This window comes from Hevea brasiliensis, chromosome 4 (assembly GCF_030052815.1).
Source record: "Hevea brasiliensis isolate MT/VB/25A 57/8 chromosome 4, ASM3005281v1, whole genome shotgun sequence".
Classification (NCBI taxonomy): domain Eukaryota; kingdom Viridiplantae; phylum Streptophyta; class Magnoliopsida; order Malpighiales; family Euphorbiaceae; genus Hevea; species Hevea brasiliensis.
In genome coordinates, this window is record NC_079496.1 from 9,778,222 (window position 1) to 9,804,094 (window position 25,873).

General features: G+C 33.9%; 1 protein-coding gene across 6 annotated transcripts; it reads left to right on the forward strand.

Moving 5' to 3' along the window:
• Positions 1–10,103: 10,103 nt before the first annotated feature.
• LOC110665869 (high mobility group B protein 15) lies at positions 10,104–25,221 on the forward strand. Of its 6 annotated transcripts, none has more exons than XM_058145274.1 (8): positions 10,110–10,255; positions 10,559–10,720; positions 11,556–11,773; positions 22,103–22,154; positions 23,352–23,514; positions 23,595–23,714; positions 23,988–24,388; positions 24,494–25,221. In XM_058145274.1, the coding sequence occupies exons 3-8, from the start codon at positions 11,604–11,606 to the stop codon at positions 24,956–24,958; spliced, it is 1,371 nt and encodes a 456-aa protein (XP_058001257.1). In that variant the 5' UTR covers positions 10,110–10,255; positions 10,559–10,720; positions 11,556–11,603; the 3' UTR covers positions 24,959–25,221. The 6 variants fall into 6 exon arrangements, with proteins under 6 accessions (XP_021681852.2, XP_058001257.1, XP_021681853.2 ...); XM_021826161.2 differs by having other exon boundaries at positions 10,559–10,627; positions 22,103–22,181; XM_021826159.2 differs by having other exon boundaries at positions 10,111–10,255; positions 22,103–22,181.
• Positions 25,222–25,873: the final 652 nt, after the last annotated feature.

Genomic DNA, 25,873 nt, shown 5'->3' on the forward strand with positions numbered 1-25,873 from the left:
ATTTTAATTTTATTTAAATTTTAGGAAATTTTTGAGATTTTTCGGATTTTAAAAATCGGGTTCGATTTTCCGAAAATATAAACTTTGATGATTTTTAAAAAATTAATTTAACGACCACGTGGCAAAACTAAAAATATATTTGGAATTTACGAATTTTTCCGAGTTTTCTGGAATTTTTTTCGGAATTTTTGGACCTCGTTTTCGGTCCCGAGGCAGAGTAAAAATTCAAAATTTTGTATTCTGAATCGAACCGGCCGAATCGAACCGGACCGGATCGGACCGGCCTTTTCCTTTTTCTTCTTCCCTTCCCCGCGCGCGTCGTCCCTCTCCCTTTTCTCTCTCGTTTCTCTCTCCTCTCCACCCCCCGGCCGGCGCCGCCAGCCAGCCGTGCGCCGCGCCAGCCCGGTATGCCAGCCGCCAACGGCCGGAAAAAGCGCGTCGCAACGCCGCTACTGCGCGCCGCTCTAGCTTCCGGCCAATCCGGCCGTCCGGCCACCAATTGGACCGGGTCTTGTGTCCAAAATCATCTACTCGGCGAGAGCTTTCCATAGACACCAAGAACGCCGAAATCCATCAAGCGGATTGTCCGATTTTTGCTCGGGAAGATTTTAGCCCATTTCGACTTTTGGGCTAGATTTCTCGGCAAGTGAATCCCACGAAAACCGAGGCCACCGACGCTCCATTCGTCGAGAGCTTCGCAACGACATAAATTTCGAATTTTTTCGACACCGTTTTTCGGTGGGTCCCACGAAACTTCGCAGTGTTTTTCCGAGCATTTAATGAGCTTAGAAAATTCTGAAAAATTTATGTACTAACCCCCGTGTTATGGGCTTCGTGTAGGTATCCTCGATTCGCAGAAATTCGACGATTGGCCAAGATGCGCAAATTTCGGGCGAACGGACCGTTCTGGAAAAGTCTCCGGTGGGACCGAGGTTTTGGCTAGCCCCCATTGTCGACGTCGGCGCGTTCGAAAGTCAGAATCGGCAAAGGTAAACCCGAACCTTGCTTTTTCGTAATTTTCTAGTGCTTAAATAGGATTAAAAATCCATAAAATATTCATGGTAGCTTAGAAAATTACGATTCTTTTTGCAATAGCTTAGTAATATTGCTAAGGACCGCGGGGCAAAGTTTTACAATTTTTAGAGCTTGTTTGGGCAGTTTTTGCAAAAATGATCAATAATAAGGACTAAATTGAAATTTTACATATTGTGATGGATGACTGATTTGATGGGCGGGAGGGCTGTGTGATATGATTGAGCTGATATATGGATTGTGAATATAGAAGTGCGTTTTTAGCCCTTTTGCAGGTTGGGTAGGTCCTAGGTATAGGGGGGACTCTGCCGGATTTTCGGCACGACTTAGGACGTAATTGGTCTTTTCTTTGTTTGTATTGAGTCAAATTGTATTAAATAATTGTAATATAATTGTCAGGTGAGCCGGGACAGCCTTCTTCCTCCGCCCAGCCGCCACAGTGATTGTCGTCAAGTCTGTGAGTAGAATATTAATTTTAATTGTAATTTCGATATTATTATATGTTCAGCATGCCCATGCATCACTTATATGCATATATTTATGTAGTTAAACTCTAGGCACGATTTATGTTGCATTCATAACTGTTGATGTGCCATGGTTGTTGTTGTGGTAATTTGGAGCAGTGTGCGTGCGTTGGCGTGCGTGTGATGTGGTGTGGACTATGGATAGGGCCAGGCGATCCACGGCTTGAGTAATTCGCTGGGACCCGATCCTTCGAGGGGTAGTCACGGCTTGAGTAATTCGCTGGGACCCTCGATTTGGTTATTAAGTGGAAGTCCGAGCTTGAGTAATTCGCTGGCACCAGGTTGGATTTAAGAGAGCTGTATAGGGGATCAGCTCCCATATGTTATGATTGATACTACAGGGTGTGTGAGTGCTCCAAATTACCTTTTTGATGTTATGATGTGAAAATGTTGTTGATGTTGCATTTCACTCTACAGGGTGCATTAGTTCTAGATAGTTATAGAGATTATGGTTAAAATTGATATTTTACTCTCTGAGTCGAACACTCACTCCTGTTCAATATTTTTTCAGGCTATAGGAGGATTTTATTTTGGTTAACCTGCTTTTCTCCCTCGCAGGTCAATTATTACTGTTTGTATAAACTTGTTAAATCTTAGAATTTCCGCATGTGTTAGAAATGTTATTTGATTTGGGTTTGTAAACTAAATTATTATTTTGGGATCTGTAAACTTAATATGCTATGCATGTTTGATGGATTGGATGAGGGAGCTGAGCTCCCATTTATTATTATGTTGATGAGTATGTGGAGGGTGAGCTGAGCTCCCCAATTGATTATATATTGTGTTTACAGGTCGGGTGAGTCGAAAACTCCCCGTTGGTAAGTCCATTTTATGGCTGGACTCTGTCCGTTTGTTTTCTTGATATTGGGCCCAAATGGGCCTTAGAGTTGGGTTAATGAACAGTTAGGCTTACTACGGGCCTCGGGGGCTTTAGGCTGGCCCAGGTCCTAGTGCCGGTCCGGCCCATAGGTTGGGTCGTGACAGTATTTTAATGAAATTAAATATTTAGTTCCTATATTTTGAAAAATACACTTTTTAGTCCTTATATTTTGCTTTCATTAAATTATTAGTCATTTTGTCAAATTTTATATTATTCATGCTATTTAAATTACTATTTAGTCTCTCTATTTTAAGAAACTAATTAGTTGATCCATATATTTTAAAAAGCACTAATATTTAATCTCTCTGTCTTAGTGAAACTAATTAATTTAACCTTGTATTTTGAAAAATATATTATTAAATAAAAATATAAATTTTACTATATAAAGACTAAATCTAAATTTATATTTTTTTAAAAAAATCTAATTTCTTGGACATCATTTTTTTTTACTAGGAAATAATTTGCTTTGATTACTTATAAATTTAAGGAAACTAATTAACTTTTTTGTACAAACAGTTTATACCATTTCTATTAATAGATGAAAACAAAGAAGAATTAAGGTAAGAAGGGTGCATGCGTCAAAGAAGAATGAAGGGAAGAATGATGCATGTGTAGAGGAGAAGAAACAAAGAGAAAGAGAGAAATAAGAAGATAGTTTAGTTATAAAAAAATAATTATAAGATTAAATAATTAATGGAGTCAATTTACATAGACTACTTATGTATTTTTTTAAAATATAGTAACTAACTAATTAGTTTCATTAAAATAGAGAGACTAAATAGTAATATAATCAATATTGACTAGCGAAAAAAATGACGAAAAACTAAATAGTTTAAGGAAGTAAAATATATAGATTAAAAAGTATATTTTTTAAAATACAGTAATCAAATAGTTAGTTTTATTAAAATATGTGAATTAAATAATAGAATTTAACATTTTCTAAAGGACAACAATTAACATTTGACTAAAATCAATAGAGAAAAAAAAAACCAATAACATTAAGCATGGAGAATTCTAACAAAAAAAAAAGCATGGAGAAAACTTTAATATTTTATTTACATATATTTTTTTTTTGATGCATTTAATATAAATTTAAACTTATATAAGAATATATTTAATAACTATTAGATTTAATATTTGTATCAAGTTTTATACATAATTAATTAAAATATATATAAGTACTGCATGAATCTAAATCTAAATATTTAATTTAACAATTATTAAGTTTATTTTCATATGAGTTCGAACTTATAGTAGTTGCATGGTTTAATTAGATTTTAGATTTATTTTAGTTATTTTAGTTTATTTTTATGGCAAAATATTTTAAAATAGTGAAATTAAACTAAATTGGAACATAGTAGATTTTATGGATTTTATTTAAATTAAAATAAAATAATTTTATTGTAAAAAAATTTAAAATTATATATGTAAATAATATTTATTTTTTAGCGAAATTATATTTCAAAAATGTTAAAATTAACGTAAAAATTGGACAACCCACATAAAAAGAAACATATATAAATATACCTTTCATAAAATTAATAAAATATAAAAATTAATAAATGGTGTTATATTTTTATTATTAAGTAAATAAATTCACTGTTGTTAATTTAAAATTAATATTTTATTACTTTGTTTTATAAAATTATATATATATATATATAACTAACTAAGAGACCAACAATAATGGAATTGGATGAGAAAGAAAGAGTTACATTGGTAGATGAAACTATCAAAGGCCCAAGGTGACTAGAACTCCGGAATGCATTGGGCTCACTAGCTAAAATATGGAGAGGAAAGAAACCACGTTTGTTGACAGAGTTCACAAGATCTGGGTATAGTATAAGGTATGGTCGATTCGGTTCTACATCAAATCAAATTGATAAAATTAAAAATTAAAAGTTTAAAATTTAAAAAATTAAACTAAATTAATTATTAAGAGAAAATCAAATCAAATCAAACCTATAAATATTGATTCAGTTTAATTTTAAATCGATCAAATTAAATTTTATAAAATTTTATATTTTAAATATTAAATATCAATAACAAAAATATATAAAAAAAAATTTAAAATCAAAACTCAAAAATCTTGAGGTTTCCTTGATATATATATATATATAATTTTGGTTCTGTTTGATTTTTTTATTTTTTATAAAAATAATCAAATCAAATTGATTAAACTGAAATTATCAAAATTTATAAATTGAACGAAATTGATTAAATTTTAAAAATCAAACTGATTGAACTGAATTGATTCAATTCGATTCAATTTTTCGATTTAAATCGAAATCTGCTCTCCCTTATCTAGGTAAACCCCTATCATCTGAATTGCCAAACCTATGTATATGAACAAAAAACTTAACAGCATACCTATGAATTAATCATATACTCGCCAATATATGTGAAATAATAATAATAATGGCACTTGCTGAAATGTTCTCGAAAGATGGCAAGTGGAGAATGGTGTCCTTCCTTTTTCTCTTGCACAAAGAATGTTGGTCAATTTCTTGTGTTTGCTGGTCAATTTCTTGGGGTTGTGGAAAATCAAGACAAAAGATTGCCTTCCCTTTGCCATGAAGAGCCGATATAAATTTAATATAACTTTATTATAAAAATATTGAAATAATAAAATAAAATTTTAAATTTATTTTTAATAATATTTAAAATATTTTTTTTTCGTCAAAGTATTATTTTTATCTGAAACTTAATGTCAAATAAAGATTAAAAAGAGAAGAATTATGTAAATACTAATTAAATGACTAATAATTTTATTTTATTTTTATAATTAAAAATAATAATAATTTTATAATTACTTTATTATTATAATTTTATTTTTATAATTAAATTACTAATAAATATATTTGTTAATAAGTAAATGTATTTGCTACTAAATATATATGTTTATTACACATAAATAATTATAATAATTAAGAAATGTGCAATAACAGATGTGTTTGTTAATTAAAAGACATGTCTATTTCATATAAACAGTCACATCTATTGGAATAGGTGTCAACTTAAAACAAACATTTATGTCTATTAAAAATAGATAACATATTTATTTAAAAATGTGCCATGACTTTTCAGCGTCTATAAATATGAATGAGTTGCCAAAATTATATACATTTCTTTTATTTCTTTATCTTTTCTTTTTGTCTCTCTAAATCCAGTTCATAAAAAGTTTATAAAGAAAAACTTCAGAAATTATTTATAGATTTCTAACGTTGTTATATTGTAAAGGTATATTATTATGATATTATAACAATTTAATAGAGTCAATTAATATCTTAAAAATAATGATTTATAACTCTTCAAAACTTATTTTATACCCACTGTCTCAAAATATAAAAAATTAATTAATTAATATGCATGTATTTGTTATACAAATTAATGGCATTCACTTCTTTAATGTCGTATATCATTTAGTAGCAGAATCCGTCAATAAAAGTATTTGAAAATATTAAATTTTAGTGTTTTACTTGTGCCAAAATGTTACCTTCATAAAAATTCATATTAACTTAGTTATTGTGATAAATTTTATTATATAGTATATGTATTCATATATTCATAAGATGTATTTAGATTATAGATGATAATTTATAAGCATATTGGATAAAAAAATCTAAAATTTTTAGAATATTTATGATTGTAGTCAAATTTTTATATCACAATTATAGTCAAATGATTAAATTGAATTTAAGAAAGTTAATGGTAACTAAATATAATTTATAAAATTTTATTTGATTAACAAAATAATTTATTGATTTAAATGGTAAATTTAATCTTTTTATTTGTTATATAAAATATATTTATAATTGAAATTTATAAAATATATTTTTAATTAAAATTTTATACCAAAAAGTTTTTTTATTAATTAAAATATATTGTAATATAACAAATTATTTGAAAATTACATAATAAAATAATTACAAAATAATCACACTGTAAAATTTTGTTCAATTGTTAATTACACAAAGTAATCACTTTTAAAAATAAAGATCAAGCATTTCTCATACAATCAATCATTAAAATTGTTTATAATTTTGTAAATAAAAATAGCAGTTAATTTTTTTTTAATTCAGAAAAAATTTGTGTAGTTTACAAATGCAAAAAAATTTTACAATGTGAATCAATGAATTTTATTATTATATAAAAAATTATTATTGTCACGACCCAACCTATGGGCCGGACCGGCACTAGGACCTGGGCCAGCCTAAAGCCCCCGAGGCCCGTAGTAAGCCTAACTGTTCATTAACCCAACTCCAAGGCCCATTTGGGCCCAGTATCAAGAAAACAAACGGACAGAGTCCGGCCATAAAATGGACTTTCCAACGAGGAGTTTTCGACTCACCCGACCTGTAAACACAATAAATACTCAATTGGGGAGCTCAGCTCACCCTCCACAAACTCATATCCTCATAATAATAAATGGGAGCTCAGCTCCCTCATCCAATCCTTCAAACATGCATATCATTATACGTTTTACAGGTCCAACATGATAATAATATTACAGACCATAATCAAATAAATACTTCTAACACATGCGGAAATTCTAGGAGTAAATAAAATTACACAAATATTGATAAACAACCTGCGAAGTAGAAAAGCAGGTTAACCCATAATAAAATATCCTCCTGTGGCCTGTAAAAATTTTTGAACAGGAGTGAGCGTTCGACTCAGAGAGTAAAATATCAATTTTAACCATAATCTCTATAATTATCTAAAACTAATGCACCCTGCAGAGTGAAATGCAACATCAACAACATTTTCACATCGTAACATCAAAAAGGTAAATTTGGAGCACTCACGCACCCTGTAACATCAATCATAATATATGGGAGCTGATCCCCTATACAGCTCTCTTAAATCCAACCTGGTGCCAGCGAAGAACTCAGCTCGGACTTCCACTTAATAACCAAATCGAGGTCCTGAATAAGAACTCAAGCCATGACTACCCCTCGAAGGATCGGGTCCCAGCGAAGAACTCAAGCCGTGACTACCCGTCCTATCCATAGTCCACACCACATCACACGCACGCCAACGCACGCACACTGCTCCAAATTACCGCAACAACATTCATGGCACTTTAACAGTTATTAATGCAACATAAATCGTGCCTAGAGTTTAACTACATAATTATATGCATATAAGTGATGCATGGGCATGCTGACATATAATAATATCGAAATTACAATTAAAATTAATATTTTACTCACAGACTTGGCAATCAATCACGTGGCGGTGGGCGGAGGAAGAAGGTCGTCGCTCACCTGACAATTTTATTACAATCATTTAATACAAATGACTCAATACAAATCAAGAAAAGACCCAATACGTCCTAAGTCATGCCGAAAATCCGGCAGAGTCTCCCCTATACCTAGGACCTACCCAACCTGCAAAAGGGCTCAAAACACACTTCTATATTCACAATCCATATGTCCACAACTCAATCACATCACACAGCCCCTCTTGGGCCCACCAAATCAATCATCCATCACAATATGTAAAATTTCAATTTAGTCCTTATAATTGATCATTTTTGCAAAAACTGCTCAAATAAGCTCTAAAAATTATAAAACTCTGTCCCGCGGTCCTTAGAAATATTACTAAGCTATTGCAAAAAGAATCGTAATTTTCTAAGCTATCACGAATATTTTATGGATTTAAGCACTAGAAAATTACGAAAAAGCAAGGTTCGGGTTTACCTTTGCCGATTCCGACTTCGGGAACGCGCTCGGGATGCATGACAATGGTGGGGTAGCCAAAACCTCGATCCAATTCGGAGACTTTTCAGGTAGCTGGTCTGTCTGGCCGGAAATTCACAGATCCGGACAACTGTCGAATTTCCGCGAATTGAGGATACCTACACGAAGCCCAATAATAATATATAAAAAAATCAGGGGTGTTACAATTATTTTATTGTAATATGATTATTTTGTGTAACTGATAACTGAAAGAAAAATTTTCAGTATTATTATTTTGTAATTACTTTATTATTATATAATTTTTAAATAGTTTATTATATTTATATTTTAAATATATTTTATACAATAAATAAAAAATTTAAATGTACATATTAAATTAATAAATTATTTTATTTATCAAGTAAAACTTATATATTATAATTTATTATTAACTTTTTTAAATTTAATTTAATTTTTTTACTACAATTTTAATAATTAAGATTCGATTATAATATATATCAAATAAAAGTTTTGGCTATAAATATGACTAGATACTTGGAATTTTTGACCTATATCATTTATTGAAAGGATATTTAGTAATATTTAATGATAATTCTTTGAAATATCTTAAACTCCCAAATCTTCTATATTTTTTTCTAAATATAGCAAAACCATTTTTTAAAACCAAATTAAAAAATTATTTTTGATGATTAGAGAATTATGAATTTCAATTCAAAGAAAAGATATGGTTGCTTTTTAATATAATTAGAGAATTATGAATTTCACTTTTGCACCATTTTTTTATAATTTTAAAATATTTAATTAATTAATATTTTTAATAAGTAAATTTTTATTAATAGAATTAAAGAAGTGAAAAAATTTTAAAATATAATTATCTTCATTTTTTATTTAATTAATATTTTAAGCAAATAATTCTAAAAAAAATTCATCTAATTTCCTTTTGGATTGGTAATTTGAAAAAAAATTCAAAGAACAAATTAGTAAAACGGATTATGAATGTATACTTTTTTTTTTAAATTAAAGATTAAAATAATATGAATTTGAAACTAAATCTATTAAATGAGATCAAAATCAAATAAAAAATTCAAAACTATGTAGAAATAGAAACATTAGTGTACTTGCAATTACCTCAAATGGAACAAAATCATTAACCTGCTAACTTACAACAAGAACAAGGATCCAAAACCCACAAAAACCCAAAGATACCCATTTGACCAAAAAGAAACCCCATCAATATTCTCAGAAAAAGAAGTTAAGAAAGGTTGGTGGTGATGATGATTAATTGTAATTTTAATCAATAAATGGGCATATTTCTAAGCATATATACTAAAATAAGGAGATTAATGACTTGCTGGAGAGGCAGAGGGTTGGTTGGGACTTATTCTAAAGTCCTTAAATGCCTTAATTAATAATTACCTTAATTAAAATTTAAGGGAGCTGCTGTTACGGCACCCATATCTCAAAATCTTTTATTTTTTTATTTTTTATTTTCTTCGGTTCTTATCACTTTTGATATATTTAATTAAAAAAAAAAAAAAAGTGCCGTTTCAATCGGGAAGTCAATAGGACACGTTTTTGCCACCCATTTGGTTAATTTGATAACTTCTTCTGCAACGCCAAGCCCCCATTTTCACCAACTTCCATTAATATTACCCGTCTCCACCATTAACCATAACAATAAATATATTTTGTTTTTACGTTATTATCTCGCAATAAATGTGGGTTTTTATTATATTTTTTCAGTATTAATTGATTATTTTCCATTTTTAGATCATTTGATTTGGGCACCTAAACTTATCATTTTGATAACATGGCACTCTACCCTTATTAAAAGCCAATGGAATACCAATACTGCCCTTTAGTATTTCAAGAGAGACCTGAAAATAATGAAGGGTATATCTGCATTTTTCCTATATTTGATGTATTTTGGGTTGTTTTTTCTTCTCCACTACTTCTCATCACCATACAAAAATTATCAAAATATAGACAGAGAGAAAATAAATACATTTTTCTTAATAATCTCTCCATTTTTGTTTATTAATAAAGGTTTAGTCTTAAGTTGCTTCCATATTGCATTTCATTTTGCATGCTCAATTCTGCCGGTCTCACTATAGGTAAGTTTTTTTTTTTTTTTTGATATTTCTTTTATGTATTTTTCTTATTTTAAACTCTGGTATCTCTCATTTCTGCATCTGGGTTTCCATTCTATAATCTTTTTTTATCTATCTTGGTTATTTTCTTGGTTCTTGGAGAGATATAAAACAAGAAACATATTAATAAGAAGAATAATAATACTATTCTTTATTCACATTAGAGAAAGATATATAACAGTAATGAGCAGTTCAGTATTGTATTTCATTTTTCTAATTGTGGGCAATTTTTTATTTCCTTTGTTATATTTCTCTGTCCTCCACTAGAGAGAGAAGAGATTAGAGAAGTACCGGTTGTGATTTGAAATTTCAAGAAGGGTGATCTTTTGGGCAAAGGTGGGGTTTGCTCCTTTTTGGGTTTATATTGAGGCTTTTGCTTGACATTCTTGATTGATGGACAACTTGAACCCACACAAAAACCCCACCATGGTATGTTCCATATCTTTAACTTCAACTCCGAAAGTGTATCAGATGTGCATAAGATAATAGAAAAGAGAGGAGAGGGTCAGAGGACTTGCACTAAGTACATCCACACAGACACAATACAAATTGCATATTGATATAGCATCTTCGTAGTACCCTTTTGACGTCAGGATATCTTTACAATGTCAGACAAGGAAATAGCTGCTGCTAATATAGCATTATATAGGCCTGCGAACTATGCTTTAAGAGGGAGAAAAAAGATACATTTTTAGCATCTGGGTGTTTATTGCAAAAGTCTAAAAGGTGTCATCTCTTTTGTTTGTGTGTGTCTGTTTGAAAGACCTGAAACTTGCTTTGATGGGCTTCGTTTGCAGTTACATCTATAGGGCTCTGGAGGAATTCATGGCTATGACAGTTTTAATATGACATTTGCTTTTCTTGGGCATTGAATTTTTCCATTGTTACGGGGCGTTAATGCATAAACTGAGGTTGTTGATAAATATCAAAATTTTTATGATACATTGTTAGCAATTTAGTACTGTTCTCAACTGCAATCTGAACTATGATTTTAATAGCTACCTTTTGGTTTGTTCATTAAATTTTACTCTGTTTTTTATGTATGGGTTTGTCACTGTCTATTTGATATTTGGCCTTTCTTTAACTCCTGTATTTCTTGTCGTTGTCTCTGATGAGCTCCCTTGTCTCTTGCTTTTTCCATGCAGTTAGTTCTCTCTGCAATTTTCTATTGTCTGTTGATTCTGAACTCTTTCTTATTTTCCTTTTTTCTTGATCTGTTGATTCTTGATTTGTTTCTTTCCTTCTGTATTTTTCTGCACTGCAGTGAAAAAGAGCTATTTGTACGAAGGTTTTGATGGTTTAAGGGTCGGCAATGGCATCAACTTCTTGTGACAAGCAGAGTCCGGTGCCTATGAAAGAACCAGTGATGAGCTATCTCCAGTACCCAGCACCTCTTGCAAGATATGAGGATGTTGTTGCCAGTCCTAAGCTTTTCATGGCTACGTTGGAGAAGCTCCATGCTACTATGGGTACCAAGTTCATGTAAGTTTCATGACATACTTCACATGTCCATTATAAGCCTCTCTATTCTAGAATTTCCCATATTTAAATGGTAGGATCCTGCTATTTTAAATCCTAGGGTACCAATATCTTGGGTTGGAAACCAAAAATGATTATTTCTCTCAGTCACTCCTTAATTATATCATATATGTTCCACGTGTTCATGCTGCTTACTGTAGGTTTGAAAATGGTTTGGTGATGGGAAAAAAAAATAGAAATATTTTTTACTATTTGTTTGTGACTTTTTTAGTGAATGTGATTGGTTATCCATCACCAAGTTTGGATACCATATTTATGCTGTTAATATCAAATGTCTATGCTATTACTTTTTCATCCTTTTCCCCCAACATTTTTGCATTTGTTTCACAAGGCTGTGTTCCTTGTTTTATCAGAATCTTATTTTCAAAGAATGCAAGCAATGTGCCTGGCAAATCTTGTGTGAAGGCCTCAGCATTTAGTTGTAGGATATTGCTTTTGTTGGCAAGTTGCTTTTGCGAGTAACTCTTAGTCATAGACCTGTCTAGTTTATCTGCAGGCAGTCCAATTGAAACTTTCAGATCTCCATATTGATGAATTTTGCAGAATGTTTGTCTGTTTGTTACAAGTTTACAAGGATGTGAATGGAATGGTAGTAACTACACTGCATATCAGGGTTGTGACACAAACAGATAGCGTTTTAGAGATTGTTACTTATTCTTGTTGCTGAGTTTTGGACATAGCTAAAGTTAATTGTGAAACAAAAGAATTGAAAAAAGAATTCCAATTTTTACTTGATTCAATTGGTAAACTGCAAACTTTCTTTCTTTGTTCACAATTTAATTTAATTGCTTTTGATTTTCAGTAGGCCATTGGTTTTTCTCTTTGGTATTGCATATACTTGTCTAAGATCTCAATTGAAGAGTATTATTACTGTATCATTTTTCTGGAGGAATTGATTTTTTTTTTATGAGGATTTTCATACATTAATTGATTTTCCGAACTAACATCTCTTTGGATGGGGGGTTTTTGGTGTCTTTTCATGCTTATTTATTTATTTATTTTTGTGAATGGGACACCAGATCAGCCAATGATGCAGTGAAGCTAGATAAATCACACACACGTGAGAGAAATAATTTGAGAGTAAAATCTTTGCTGAAAATTTATTAATTGAAATCTGAATCCGAAATACATAGTTTTGGGAGTATTTATAAAGTTTTAGGCTCCCAATCCTAATAGGAAGATAGCTCTACTAAATAGGAATTTAAACTAAATCCAAATACATTAAGAAGATAAAGATAAAATAGGAAATTAACTAGTCCTAGCCTAAGTAGGAAACATGATGGAGTCCTAAATAGAATAGGAAAAGCCTCAAAATTAATTTTGAAACAATTATTTTTGTTAAAAAAGGAGTTCAAGTTGATCTAGGACTACTAGAGATTAAAAAAAATAATTAAAAAACGTAGCTCCTCTTACTGCCCACTGAAACTTGCCTCAAACTTGTTGTTTTTATCCCGTTTTCACTCCATAATGTTTCTTTTGTTTTTTTCCTTTGAACCTTTTCTCATTTTTCAATAAAATTATCACTAATACGTTCCACATCAGTCTCCTCCACTTGGGAAAAACTCGATGTCAAGTTTGAGTCATTAGGAGGATACAAAGGCTCATCCATGGAATGGTATGGATATAAATCAGCTACATTGAAAGTACGCAAAATTCCCACGCTATCGGGCAAATCAACAATATATGCATTGTTATTAATTCGTTTGACAATTTCTTAAGGTCCATATTTCTTTGGTTGGAGCTTGCTATAAGTACCAATGGGAAACTTCTTACACCTTAGGAACACCATTACCTTGTCATCTACCTCAAACACTTGCTTTTGCTTGAGTTTATTAGCTGCTTCTTTGTACTTCTTGTTAGCCTCTTCTAGCTTCAACTTTACCTCTTTGTGCACCTCAACAACTTGTTCCACCATGTGCTTGGCTGCTACACTCTTTCCATCTTCTTTAGGTAATTTGACCAAGTCAAGAGCATGTTGAGGCACTTTTGTGTATACCACTGAAAATGGAGACCTTCCAATAGCACTATGAATGACACTATTGTAGGCAAATTCAGCTTGGGACAAAGCCACATCCCATTGCTTGGGTTTATCTCTACAAATGCTTCAAATTAGATTTTCCAATTTGTAATTGACTACTTCGGTTTGACCATCACTTTAAGGATGTGTTGTACTACTGAAATTCAAAGATGAATCAAAAAGTTTCCACAAGGTCCTCCAAAAGTGTCCTAAGAACTTATTATCTCGATCTGAAGTGATTGACTTAGGCACCTTATACAAACGAACCACTTCCTTGAAGAACAATTTAGCAACATAAATTGCATTAGAAGTCTCTCTACAAGGAATAAAATGTGCTATCTTAGAAAATTTATTAATAACCATAAACACCGAATCCACTTCCCTTTCTGTTCTTGGCAATCCTAACACAAAATCCATGGATAAATCTTTCCAAATATATTCAGGTATAGGCAAAGGCATGTATAAACCAGTATTTTGAGATTGTCTCTTAGTGGTTTGACAAGTAAAGCACTTCATGACAAACCTGGTTACATCCTTGCACAATTTAGGCTAAAAATTTCTTTCTTTCACTGCTGCAATGGTCTTATCTCTTTCCAAATGGCTAGCTAGTCCCCCTCCATACAGATCTTGGATTACTTTCTCCCAAAATGAGGTTCGAGGAAGATAAAGCTAGTTCTCATGCATCAAATACCCATCAAGCACATAAAAATTTTCATAAGGATGGCCTTAAGAACACTTACCCCATATTTCTCCAAAGTCTTCATCATTGGCATAGAGTTCCTTTAGTTGCTCAAACCCCACATTCTTATGGCTCAAAGTCACCAATAATGCTCCACACCTACTCAAAGAATCCGTTACCCGATTTTGAACTCTGGATTTGTGCTTGAACCTAAAAGGAAATTGTTACAAGAATTGGCACTACCTTGCATGCATATCTTTACTAATCCTCTTTTGGCTATTTAGATACTTCAAGGCCTCGTGGTCTAAATATAAGATGAACTCTTTACCTATCAAATAATGCTCCCAAGTTTTAAGAGCACGCACTACCGAGTAGAACTCTTTGTTATAGGTGCTCTAATTCCTCCTAGCATCATTTAGCTTTTCATTAAAATATGTCACAAGACTTTTCTCTTGGGATAAAACCGCTCCAATCCCGATTCCACTTATATCACAATCCACCTTAAATTGCTTTTCAAAGTTTGGTAAAGCTAGTACCAGTGTGGTACAAAGCTTTTTCTTAAGAATTGCAAAGCTACTTGCTGCCTCCTCATCTCATTGGAACTTTCCCTTCTTTAGGCACTCGGTCATTGGTGCCGGTATGGTGCTGAAATCTTTGATAAAATGCCGATAGAATATGACTAACCCTTGGAAACTTTGAACTTCTAAAATAGTAGTATGGGTCAGCCCCTTTTTGATTGCTTTGACCTTTGCCTCATCTACTTTTATGCCTTCTGCGCTTATAACATACCCCAAGAATAATAGTTTGTTGGTCATGAAACTATACTTCTTAAGGTTGATGTATAGCTTATTCTTCTGCAAGGCTAATAACACCTTCCTCAAGTACATTAAGTGGTCCTCTTTTGACTTGCTATATATTAAAATGTCATCAAAATAAACAATTACAAGGTGCCCAATAAAAGGTTTCAATACCTGGTTAATTAATCTCATGAAGATACTAAGTGCATTTAACAACCCGAATGGCATGACAAGCCACTCATAAAGCCCATCCTTTGTCTTGAATGCTATTTTTCATTCATCACTAGGTCTTGTACATATTTGATGGTACCCATTCTTCAAATTTAGCTTGGTGAACCATCTAGCACCATGTAATTGATCCAACATATCATCCAATTATGGAATTGGGAATTTATAGCCCACCATAATTTTGTTGATGACACAACTATCTACATACATCCTCCAACTCCCATCTTTCTTAGGTGTTAACAATGTGGGAATAGCACATGGACTCATGATTTCCTTAATAAGCCCCTTTTGCAAGAGCTCCTTCACTTTCTCCTTAAGTATCTCACTCTCTTACCCCTCATGTGATAGTGTGGCAAATTTAGCAAGCTAGCACCCAGAATAAGATCAATGTGGGAATCCATCCGGTATGTCATCTGACATCAACTCCTCGAACTCCTTTAACAATGGTCTTACTAGCTCGGGAGGCTCCTCCACTTGGGATTTTGACTCCACCATAAGGATTTGCTTTACAACCAAAGTATGGACTTGCTTTGTTTCCTTGGCCTCCACCTCGAACTCTTTAGTGATTGCGAAGAAGGTCTGCACCTCCTTCTTTATTGATTTATTCTTTAATGGCAAAAGATAATACTTCACCCCTTCCTTCTCAATGCTATAGGTATTGGTTCTTTTGGAGTGTTGTGCATTGACAACATATTGCCATGGCCTCCCAAACAATAAATGGCACACATCTACGTCTACAACATCACAATACACCTCATCTTTGTATTGGCCAATGGAGAAAGGAACCTTGAACCTTTCATTCACCTCAATAATGCCGATTGTTGTCTTGATCCACCCCAAAGTGTATGGGTTATGATGCTTTTTGTTTGGTAAATCCAAACTCTTTACAGTGTCTTTCCCTACAACTACTACTATTAATAATAACATCAAATATTCTATTATTAATAATGCATTTGGTTCGGAATAGTTGGTGGCAATGTGGCATTGTGTATGATCCTCTTGCTTTGGAGCTAGCATCATCCTTCTAACCACATAGTTTTGTCGCTCATTAAGCTCCTCTTCATATTCATTCTTTTCCCTTTTGGCTTCACAACAAATTTTAGCCTCATCTTCCTCTTCTCTTGCAACAATATTCACTGTTTTCCTCAAAGGAAAATCACTAGAAAGATGCCTTTACTGGTTGCACTTAAAACACTTCCCATAGATTGGTCTAGCATAAGGATTGGCGGCTTTAGGCATCTCTTTCTCCTTCCCTTCATTCATTGGATGCTTTCAGCTGCTTTCTCTTCTTGGACAAGCTCCTTGCTAGTACGGTTGCTATTATACTTCTCATAAGATCCATCATAATCATTTGCTTTAGCTCTAGCACCTGGACTTGTGGTTTTATAGGAATTGAAACTACCTCTTTGCATCATCTCCGTCTTTGAGGCTATATTACTAGCCTTGAATAAGGTCTGCAATACTTAAACTCCAATCCAGTCCTTGACAGATGGCTTTAGTTCCTCCAAATACCTTACAATCTGCATTCATGAAGGTTGTTTCTTTCAGCCAATCTCATAAATTCAGCTGTGTATTCATGAACCATTCGGCTACCTTGTTGGCGTCTTTGGTATTATTGGAATAGAATTTGCTCAATCTACAGGCAAAAACTCTTGTTGTAGCAAATACTTCATCCAGTACCAAGTTCGAACCTGTTCCTTACCTTTTTGCTCCCTCCTAAATTGTAGTCTCTCCCACCAAGCAGAAACACCACCCTCCAACCAACATGCTACTACTTTTACCCTCTTTTCTGGAGCTGTCTCTATGAAATCGAAGAATCTTTCCACATCAGCTATCCAATCCAGAAATTCCTCGATGTTGAAACTTCCATTGAAGTTGGGAATATCAACTTTGAGTTGAAAATTCTTGTTCTCCCACTCATCATAACCACGAGCACCTCTCCTCCTATATTTCCCTTGCCGTTGGTGTTTAGGGAATTCTTGGGGTTCATATTCATCTTCTTCAGAGTCCTCATTATAGCCAGAATGCCTACGTGCAACAATTGGCCGTTCAATAGGGTCTTCATAGGCTGCACCATCCCTTGGCCTTCTGTTGTCCACCCGATCCCTGTTGCCATTGATTTCTAAAGCAACAAGGCAATTTGCAATTTTTTCGAGACGTCTTTCTATATGCCTTAACTTGTGGTTCACTCGTTGCTCTAGTAAGTGCTTCAAATGCTGCAACACATCGTCCCTTGGTTCAAGGGCTCTAGCTCTCCGATCACCATGGGAAGGGCCATTGTCATCATCACTGCCAGTTGCCATCCTTGTTGTTATACCACTTGACACAGTGAAACTAGATAAATCACTCACACACACACACGTGAGAGAGAATTTGAGAGTAAAATCTTTGCTGAAAATTTATTAATTGAAATCTGAATCTGAAATACATAGTTTTGGTAGTATTTACAGAGTTCTAGACTCAAACCTAATAGGAAGATAGCTCTACTAAATAGGAATTTAAACTAAATCCAAATACATTAAGAAGATAAAGATAAAGTAGGAAATTAACTAGTCCTAGCCTAAGTAGGAAACATGATTGAGTCCTAAATAGAATAGAAAAAGCCTCAAAATTAATTCTGAAACAATTACTCTTGTTAAATAAGGAGTCCAAGTTGATCTAGGACTGCTGGAGATAAAAAAAAAAAAATTAAAAAACATAGCTCCTCGTACTTTATGATATGGATTTAAATAATATAAATGTTGGGGAGTCCTCTACTTATGACGCTCTACATCGGAGCCCGGGTGTAGTGAGAAATATGCAAGGGTGTAGGGCGTTCACCGAAAGCGACGCACCATGCCTGCGCCAGGGTGTGGTGTTAAGTGAGCAAGGGTTCCCACATCATGGACGGGTGTGGGTAAAGAAGTTAGTCCATAGGACAGATAGTAGAACAGATGGTGGAACAGAACACAAGATAGACATAGAAAAACGGGTGTGGGTAAAGAAGTTAGTCCATAGGACAGATAGTAGAACAGATAGTGGAACAGAACACAAGATAGACATAGAAAACAATAGATATCATAGAAGGAGACCAAGTAGGAAGGAGCAGGATAGGAGGATCAGGGTTGGTACTTGAAATGTTGGATCACTTACAGGAAAATTAATGGAGCTTGTGGATACCTTGGAAAGGAGAAGAGTGAATATTGCTTGCATTCAGGAGACTAAATGGATAGGAGAGAAAAGTAAGGAAGTGGGTAATTTAGGATACAAACTGTGATTTATCGGAAAGGAGAGAAACAAGAACGGAGTGGACATAATCATAGACAGGACATTGAAAGACGCAGTAATAGCTGTGAAAAGAGTAGGAGATAGAATTATACTAGTAAAGGTAATACTAGAAGGAGAAATAATAAATATAGTTAGTGCTTATGCCCCACAAATAGGACTAGATAGTCAGAGTAAACAAAAGTTTTGAGAAGATATGGATGATTTAATGCAAAACATACCGAATGAAGAGAATGTTTTCATTGGTGGAGATTTGAATGGACATGTAGGAAGTAATAGACAAGGTTATGAGAATGTTCATGGAGGTTTTGGTTTTGGCAGTCGAAATGAGGAGGGAAAAAGCATCCTAGATTTTGCTATGGCATACGACCTAATACTAGCAAATACCTACTTTATAAAAAGAGTCACATTTAGTGACTTTCAAAAGTGGGCAACATATAAGCCAAATCAACTTCCTCTTAACCAGGAAGACAAATAGAGCTCTATGCAAGGATTGCAAGGTCATTCCAAGAGAGGCTTTAACAAGTCAACATCGGTTGGTGGTTTTGGATGTCAAGTTTAGGAACAATTCAAGTAAGGTTAGAAGAAATAGTGTAGCTCAAACAAAGTGGTGGGAGTTCAAAGGAGTAAGGCAAGTGAAGTTCAAAAATGAGTTTCTCGAGTCCGAAGTATGGAAGCTGAATATGGAGGCCAATGATATGTGGATACAGATGGTATCAAAGATTAGAGAAGTAGTTAGTTAGAAAAGTACTTGGAGAGTCTAAAGGACATAGACTACCCTCAAAAGAGAGATAGTGGTGGAATGAGGAAGTACAAAAGGAAGTGAAGAGAAAAAGGGAATGGTATAAGAAATTACCTAAATGTGATAATAATGAGGCATATGAACAGTACAAGATAGCAAAGAAAGAGGCAAAAAAGGCAATTAGTCAAGCAAAAGCACAGGCCTTTAAAAAGTTATATGAGAAACTTGAAACTAAAGAAGGGGAGAAAGATATTTATAGATTAGCAAGGAGGAGAGAAAGGAAATGTCAAGATCTCAATCAAGTTGGTGCATTAAGGATAAAGAAGGAAAAGTGTTGGTGAAAGATGAGGACATTAAAGAAAGATGGAGAAATTATTTTAATGATCTCTTTAATAATAGTCAAAATGGTAATAGCGTGAATATAGACTATAGAACAATAGAAAAGAATGTGAATTATACTAGAAGTATTAGATCTTTAGAAGTAAAGGAAGCACTTAAGAGAATGAAAGTGGGTAAAGCCTGTGAACCTGATGAAATACCAATTGAAATGTGAAAGTGTTTGGGAGATATGGGAGTGGCATGGTTAACTAAATTATTTAATAAGATTCTAAACTCAAAGAAAATGCCTGATGAATGGAGGAGGAGTATTTTAGTACCTATTTTTAAAAATAAGGGAGACATACAGAGTTGCTTAAACTATAGGAGAATTAAACTCATGAGCCATACTATGAAGTTGTGGGAGAGAGTTGTGGAGCATCGACTACGTCATGATACTTCTATCTCTCTCAATCAATTTTGTTTCATATCCGGTCGTTCAACTATGGAAGCTATCTTTCTCATTAGAAGCTTGAAGGAGAAATATAGAGATGTGAAGAAAGATCTACACATGGTTTTTATTGATTTGAAAAAGGCTTATGATAGTGTTCCAAGAGATGTCTTATGGAATGTGTTAGAACAAAAGAGGGTATCTATTAGGTACATACAAGTGTTGAAAGATGTGTATGAAGGAGCAACTACTATTTTGCGCATAGTTGGAGCGGACACAAGAGATTTTTCGATCTCAATTGGATTACACCAAGGATCAACCATAAGCCCTTACCTTTTTACATTAGTTTTAGATGAATTGATGAAACACATACAAGAGAGTATTCCTTAGTACATGATGTTTGCGGATAATATCATTCTGATAGATGAGACACGAGAAGGAGTCAATAGAAAGCTAGAGCTTTGGAGAAGTACTCTAGAGTCAAAGGGTTTTAAGTTAAGTAGAACGAAGGCAAAATACATGCATTGCAAGTTCAGTGAAGGCCAAACTGGTGATAGGGAAGGAGTTAGTTTGAATGGAGTAGTACTGTCCCAAAGTAATCATTTTAAATATCTAGGCTCAGTCCTTCAAGTAGATGGGGGATGTGAGGAGGATATTAGTCATAGGATTAAAGCCGGATGGTTGAAGTGGAGACGTGCCACTGGAGTTTTATGTGATCGTAAGATTCCCAATAAGTTGAAAGGAAAATTTTACCGTATAGCCATACGACCGACTATGTTATATGGTAGTGAGTGTTGGGCACTGAAAGAATCTTATGCGTCTAAGATAAGAGTTGCAGAGATGAGAATGTTAAGGTGGATGAGTGGCCATATTAGACTAGATAAATCCCGTAATGAGAGTATTAAAGAAAAGGTAGGAGTGGTGCCAATTGAAGATAAGTTGAGAGAAGGAAGATTGAGATGGTTTGGTCATATGAAGCGTAGACATACGGAGGCTCCAGTCAGACAAGTAGAGCACATTAGGTTAGAGGGTAGAAAGAAAAAAAGGGGTAGACCTAAATTGACTTGGAGGAGAGTAGTACAACATGATGAAGTATTACACATTTCTGAGTATTTAACCCAAAATCGTTTAGAGTGGAGAAAGCGAATCCATGTAGTTGTCCCCAAATTTTTGGGATAGAGGATTAGTTGAGTTGAGTTGAGTATAGCTCCTCTTACTACCTACTAAAACTTGCCTCCAACTTCTTGTTTTTCTCCTGTTTTCACTTCAGAATGCGATCTTTGTTTTTTCCTTTGAACCTTCCCCTATTTTTCAATAAAATTATCACTAATACATTCCACATAAGTTAAAATTGGTGTTGTTTCTTGTTTTTCTGGGGTGATTTCTGGTAGTATGGTTGCTGCAGAATATGATCCTTAACATGAAACTTGAGTAAAATTATGGTACAAACAATAAAACATTGGATGCTAACGATTGATGGGTTCATTTAAAGAAATCGCGTACCAACTCTGTTTGTGGTCTTCCTAATTTCATGAGTTTACTATCTAAGTGCCATTTCTGCTTCAATAACGGGATTTGCAAGTATTTATTTTTTAAATTAGACAGTCTTGGTGAAGAACAGATTTGTTGTTCTAGGAGAGGAACTCTTAGAGACATGTATTTTCTGTATCTCCTAACCTGTGTTGCACTTTTTTGGGAGAACAGTCCCATATTTGACAGGAAGTCTGTTTCAAGAACAGGATTAACAAGTTCCAACTTATTATGCATTCGAATTTGCAGGATCCCCATTATAGGTGGAAGGGAGTTGGACTTGCATCGGCTCTTTATGGAGGTAACTTCTCGTGGTGGTCTTGAGAAGGTAACACGAAAACATTCACTGGTTGATTTTCTACTTGCTCCATTTTGATTATAAGTTTTCTGAGATGCTTCTTGCCTTGGTAAATGTACCATTCTTGCAGAGAGGAATTTAATATTGTAACATTAAAATGCCTACTGCGGACATCATTTGTAATCTTTTACTTAAAATTGATGTGGAGCTCTAGTGAGGATCTTGTTGAACTTTCCCAAAAGTTTTCTAGAAACTGAAATCTGTTGTTTTTTATTGTCTAAAAGAGCTTATGTGCTAACCTCTCTTTTGATACTTCCTAGTGTCATTACCGTGTATGGAAAATTCTCTGGAATTCTAAAGTTCTCTGTTTCTTTAACAGGGTTAATTTGATAATTGCCAGAATGATACATTTCCTCCCAGATTTGTTTTCATGTGCCCACCAAACATTCCTGTCTTTCCCGACTTTTTTCTTTCAACGATCCACTACTGAAATTTATTAAATATGAAGTATGCCTACTCTTGATAGAATTGTGCTTGATCTGCTCGATCCCTCATTGATCGACTATTTTCTACTTTTGGGCCTTCAGCTCTATCGCTTACAGGTGTCACTTTTATTCTTCATAATTTACCTTCTGCAGGATGCAACCATGATTAAGATGTAATTGAAACATGGTTGCTCATATCTCAAGAGTTTCTTTATATTGCAACTCCGATCGTGTGATCAAATTTATATCATTTTCAGACTCTATTCCAAGAAAGTGGTAATTGACTTTTTCTCTTGTATATCAGAGCGTTGTAAACAAATTGGACAAACAAAGAATTCTAGTTTAAAAACTTTAGGGTAATAGGAATTCCTGACTATGAGAAAGACAAAGCAAATTTCATCAGGCAGCTAAATTTCACTTGCAAGGTTCAATTTAATAATCTAGATATGAAAGTTAAATTTTCTTCTTCAATTTTATTGATGATCCGGTTGGATGTATAATGTCATATAAGCATATGTTTTAGCATGAAAGGAAGTACTGCTAGACCAAGTGGTCAATAGTTCCCATATAGTAGATTCTAGTTTTACTGCATCATCTTACATTTAAAAGCTAAAAAACTACTAACTAAACAAGTTTAATAATGATGAGTTGCATAGTCTTGATGTTACAATTATTTACTTGGAGTCACGTTGCAATTATTTACTTGGAGTCACAGGTTATTAGAGAGAGAAGATGGAAGGAAGTGACTACCATTTTCAACTTTCCTTCTACCGCTACAAATGCATCTTTTGTGCTGCGCAAATACTATGGCTCCTTGCTTCACCACTATGAGCAGATTTACTTTTTTAAAGCCCAGGGCTGGACTCCTGACTCATCTGGTATGTGCATTGAGCACTCAAACTTACTTCATATCATGTTTGAGGATGTTCATATTTGAATAGAATGCATCTTTGTGTAGTTCCCTTGCACAGCTCAATGGTATCACGGGTTCCAGCACAAGTGACTGTGCAGCCATCACCGGAGTATGAAGCAGCTACAGCCCAGCAACAAAAGACAAACACTGCAGAGTTGTGTGGAGGTCTGTCTACTGTCCTGTTACCTCACTTGAACTTTATTTCGTGTTGCTCTTTTGATAGACTAAAAAAGTGGGAAAAGAAACAAATTTGTTTGAAAGAACTTATATTCATCATGTAGATTTTAGATGCATTTCCACATATTTCCACCTGCTTGTTTTGTGGCCTTTCCATCTGACATAATCAGTAATCACTAATATTCCCAGCAAGGTCTGCAGCTTCTTTGAACTGTTATTTTAATAAGCCTTTTCCCCTTTCTAAAGATATTTTTGTTGCAGCTAGGGCAGTATCATCAGGAAGTTCTCAAGTGACTGGGGTAATTGATGGGAAGTTTGACAGTGGATATCTTGTTACTGTAACAATAGGGACTGAGAAGCTCAAAGGTGTTCTTTATCAGGCACCACAAGACCAATCTTGCCAAGTGCCACAGCATTATAATGTCTCTGCCAACGATACTGGTAATGCTCATGCTGTATCAGGCACACAACGGCGCCGGCGCAGAAAGAAAAATGAGATAAAAAAGAGGGATCCTGCTCATCCAAAGCCAAACAGAAGTGGTTATAATTTCTTTTTCGCTGAGCAGCATGCAAGACTGAAGCCTCTTTACCCAGGGAGGGACAGAGAGATCAGTAAGATGATTGGTGAACTATGGAACAAGTTGAAGGAATCTGAGAAAGCAGTAAGGAATACATTATATTTCATATTTAACTCTTATAATTTCTACTTCTTTTCCTTTGTATTTTCATAATTCCATTTAACATTCATTATGCTCTTTGTTGATCAGGTTTATCAGGAGAAAGCCATTGAAGATAAAGAAAGATACAGAATAGAAATGGAAGATTACAGGGAAAGATTGAAAACAGGGCCAGTTATTAGTGATGCAGTTCCACTACAGCAATGGCTACCTGAGCAGGATATAGATATGGTGGATGCTAATATCAAGGCTGATGAAGCAGGAGGGGACTCTCCTCAAACACTGGATAATGATAGTAGTTCTGGCGCAAGTGATTCCGAAGATGAAGATAAAACAGCAGAAAAGGATTTGGATAGGGCAGCATCTCTCGAGGAGCAATTTAATGTTCACGCTGGTCACAAGGGTATGGACGCTTCAGCTGAAACAGCTCCTTTTGAGCCATCTAATAGGGCAGGAAACATTGGAGGTCAGAGTATGGCAATAGTTGGCAATGAAAACTTGGAGAATATGGTAGCTGAAACAGGCACACAAGAAGTACCTGGCGAAGAACAATGAAATTCTCCAAGAAGTAGGATTTACTCTGTGTTCATTACAGCGTTCTTGAATTGTGGCTAAAATTACATATGATATTTTTCTTGATATTTCATATATTCGTCTAGAACTTGCATTTTATTGTTTTCTAGTCCATTATGCTGTGAAAAAAATATATACTGTTAGTTGATGTAGGGAGGTGCAGAAGTTTGGCTGACTTATGACAGTTTTGTAGGGAGGAGAGAATTTTGGTGCATTTATTGAACATACATTGTGGTTGCTTCTCAGGCTATGCTTTAAATACGATTCCTGAATTAATTGCCATTGTGAATGCTAATATTCTTGGTATTTCTGGTGAAATGCAAGACTGATTTGCCAAAATGATGGCTCTTTTTGGCTGCTTTTTTTGTTTGCAAATCCAATCAACCGATTGATCATGAAGGCCAAAATGATGGTTCTTGTTATTTGTGTGAGCTATCTGGCATGTATGATCACTGACGCTTTGATCCCGAACCCAGAACAAAGCAGCTTCATTAAGTTGATTTTGCTGGTGAACCTTATTATGGTTAATGGTTATCTATTTTCTCCAACATCAATTTGATTTGAATTAGATCAAAATTAGCCCAACCTAACCAGATTTTCAAATATAAATATATAAATTTTATTTATTTTATATATAAATTTTATTATATAAATTATATTTTAAATTTATAATAAACCAAATCTAAATAAAAATTTTCCAAATTAATCTGTGGCTTTGCATTCATTGCTCGTCCATACATGTGTTAATTGGCAATGCCATGCCTAAAAGCGTCTTTATCTGAGAGAATTTTCCTTATATAAAATGTCCGACCAAAAATTAAAAATTTCCCACAATGACCCAATTTTATTTTTATTGTTATTATTTAATTTTGTTTATGGGCCTTCTGACTTTGGACA